Below are 2678 nucleotides of genomic sequence, written 5' to 3' on the forward strand. Positions count from 1 at the left end.
AAAAAAAACAAAAAAAAAAAAAAAAAAAAAAAAAAAAAAAAAAAAAATCTCTACACAGCTAAAAGTTATTGATGTGTGGCACATGGTGGCACAGGCTTTCTTAGCACAGCAGTTGGGATGCTGAGGCAGTGGGTCCCAAGTTTGAGGCCAACCTGGGCAGCATTGAAAGCCCTATCTTTAAAAACAGGAGTTAGAAATGCTGTGGAATCATGTATTAAGCATTGGGTTTTTTATTTTATGTGTGTGAGTGTTTTGCTTGCATGTCCATCTGAACACTACATGCACCTTCAGAGGCCAGAAGATGGTGTCAGATGTTCTGGAATTGTAGTTACAGATCGGTGGATTGAACCCCAGTCCTGTGGAAGAGTAGCCCCATTAGACACCTTTTTAAAGGGTGTTTTCTATGGGGTTACTGTCTTTGCAGTTGAAATATTCCTAATTGCCTTTGAGGGTGTGGTTTCATTGATTGTTTGTTCTTGTTCCACTAGTGTCTGTCAAACTGAAGAGCAAATGAGGGAGACCCACAGCGCTGCACAGAGTCCTTTATCTTAACTATGTCAGCAACCCTGGGAAACCTGACCAGTGTGGTAGAGTTGAAGAAAACATGGATTCAGTGCAGGTTTCACTGGCTGTTTTTCTCTTTCCTCATTTAGGCAAGTTAGGAAATCAACATTGAATCCCAATGCAAAGGAGTTCAACCCGCGTTCTTTTTCTCAGGTAAATTTATGGCCATTTGTAGATCATTTCTGAAGAGATTTCATTGTGATCAGACATAGTTTTTCTCCTGTGCTCCCATTTAACTAAACCCAGCTGTAGGATACCAAAGACAAATTGTTTTCCCTGTGGGTTGTCACTGTATTGTGCAGCCATTAGAATGGTGAATGTGAAGACCAGCTGAGAATGTAAAGTTGATGATGAGTGAGGCTGCCAGACTCAAAGATGCCTGTCGTTCTACTCATTTCCTTAGGGAGGTGTGGTAAAGCATGCCTGCCAATCCCAACTGTCAGGAGAATGCAGCATGCCTGCCAATCCCAACTGTCAGGAGACTGGAGCTGAAGGATCATCATGAGTGTGGCTAGTGTGGGCCACGCAATGAGGTCCTGTCCAAAAACACAAAAATGAAAAGTAGACTAAAAAATGGATAGACCTTTTCTGGTTCCTTGTAAAATTACATCTCCCTCCCTCCCTCCCTCTCTGTGTGTGTGTGTGTAGCGAGCCATGATAGCGCACACCATTAACTCCAGCATTTGGGAAGGAGAGATGTGGGTGGATATCTGAGTTCAAGTCCAGTCTGGCCTAAAGAATGAATCCCAGAACAGCCAGAGTTACACAGAGAAACTCTGTCTCAAAGAATGAAAATAAAAATTTGTCTCACGCACACACACTCTTTATATAGAGATTTGGGGGAGGAGGAGAGGGAGGGAGGGGAGGGAGGGAGAGAGGGGGGGGGTATAGTGATGTTTCTGGGGAATATACCACGCCTGTACTTATGCCAGTCCTCTACTTCTGGGCAATGTCTGCGGCCTACCCCCTGGATATTGAATCAACTTCTTACATGCTAGACTCCGGGTTGTTTTGTTTTGTCTTTTGAATAAAAGGTACTGGTTAGAACCAAATCAATAGAAAGATTGGGGAAATTGTTCTAAAGATTGCATTCCTAGTTACTTTTCACTGTGAAATAGTTGAATTTTATTTCTGTTTTGGTAGCCAAAACCTTCTACTACCCCAACGTCACCTCGGCCACAAGCACAGCCGAGCCCATCAATGGTGGGTCATCAGCAGCCGGCTCCAGTGTATACACAGCCTGTTTGTTTTGCACCAAATATGATGTATCCGGTCCCAGTGAGCCCAGGCGTGCAGGTAAGTCCCATGGGTTAGAATTTGCTGGGTCACCATAGTTTGTGTTTCACATGAGTATCCTAGATCTGCACTAAGTGGACACCTGTTGGCAGATAGGGCTACAGAGGGGTGGGTAGGAATTTGGTGTATCATTAGCATGTGAATCTGAGTCTTAGGATTTATTTACAGAAAAATGGCTCGCATTTACTATTATACTAGAATTACTCTTTTTAGTTGTATTATTTTAATTTTGGATAACTCATAAGGAGTCAGGAAAATACAGGCAAGATCACATTAAAAGACAGTGATAAAGTACATTGTTATCATGAATCTAATGCTGTATTTTCAATCCGTTCAAGCCTTTATACCCAATACCTATGACGCCCATGCCGGTGAACCAAGCCAAGACATATAGAGCAGGTAAAGGTGAGAATAACCCTGCCTGTGTTTGCTTATAGTCTGCATGCTGCATGTATTAAGCACCAGTGTGCAAAGAATAGTTGGCTTCTTTTTCTTTTTTTGGGGGGGGGGGGTTTGAGACAGGTTTTCTCTGCCCTTACTCTCCTGTCCTGGAAGTAGCTTTATATAGACCAGCCTGGCCTCAGACTCACAGAGATGTACTGCCTTTGCCTCCCAAGTGCTGGGATTAAAGGCCTATGCCATCATTGCCTGGCTAATAGTTGGCTTCTCTGAGTTTCTGCCTGAAACTCATAGGGTGTGTGTTCACTTATGGTGGCCAACATGAGCATTCAAGTATTGATGAGCAGGAATTCGATAATAATCATGTGCAAAATCTCCCCCTCCCCCCTCCCCTCCCCTCCCCTCCCCTCCCCTCCCCT

At 43.7% G+C, this 2678-nt stretch overlaps 1 protein-coding gene across 8 annotated transcripts in view; it reads left to right on the forward strand.

Moving 5' to 3' along the window:
- Positions 1-2678, forward strand: part of Atxn2 (ataxin 2) — a 91131-nt gene that overhangs the window by 64741 nt on the left and 23712 nt on the right. For 5 of the 8 annotated variants that reach the window (XM_050159081.1, XM_050159086.1, XM_050159083.1 and 2 more), the window contains 3 exons: positions 654-717; positions 1708-1860; positions 2199-2265. In XM_050159081.1, coding sequence (XP_050015038.1) covers positions 654-717; positions 1708-1860; positions 2199-2265 — 284 coding nt within the window. The remainder of the gene's footprint in view (positions 1-653; positions 718-1707; positions 1861-2198; positions 2266-2678) is intronic. The other 3 variants (XM_050159089.1, XM_050159082.1, XM_050159085.1) reach the window with 1 other exon arrangement.

The sequence above is a fragment of the Alexandromys fortis genome, unplaced genomic scaffold (assembly GCF_014885135.2).
Source record: "Alexandromys fortis isolate MF-2015 unplaced genomic scaffold, M_Fortis_MF-2015_v1.1 scaffold_90, whole genome shotgun sequence".
Taxonomy (NCBI): domain Eukaryota; kingdom Metazoa; phylum Chordata; class Mammalia; order Rodentia; family Cricetidae; genus Alexandromys; species Alexandromys fortis.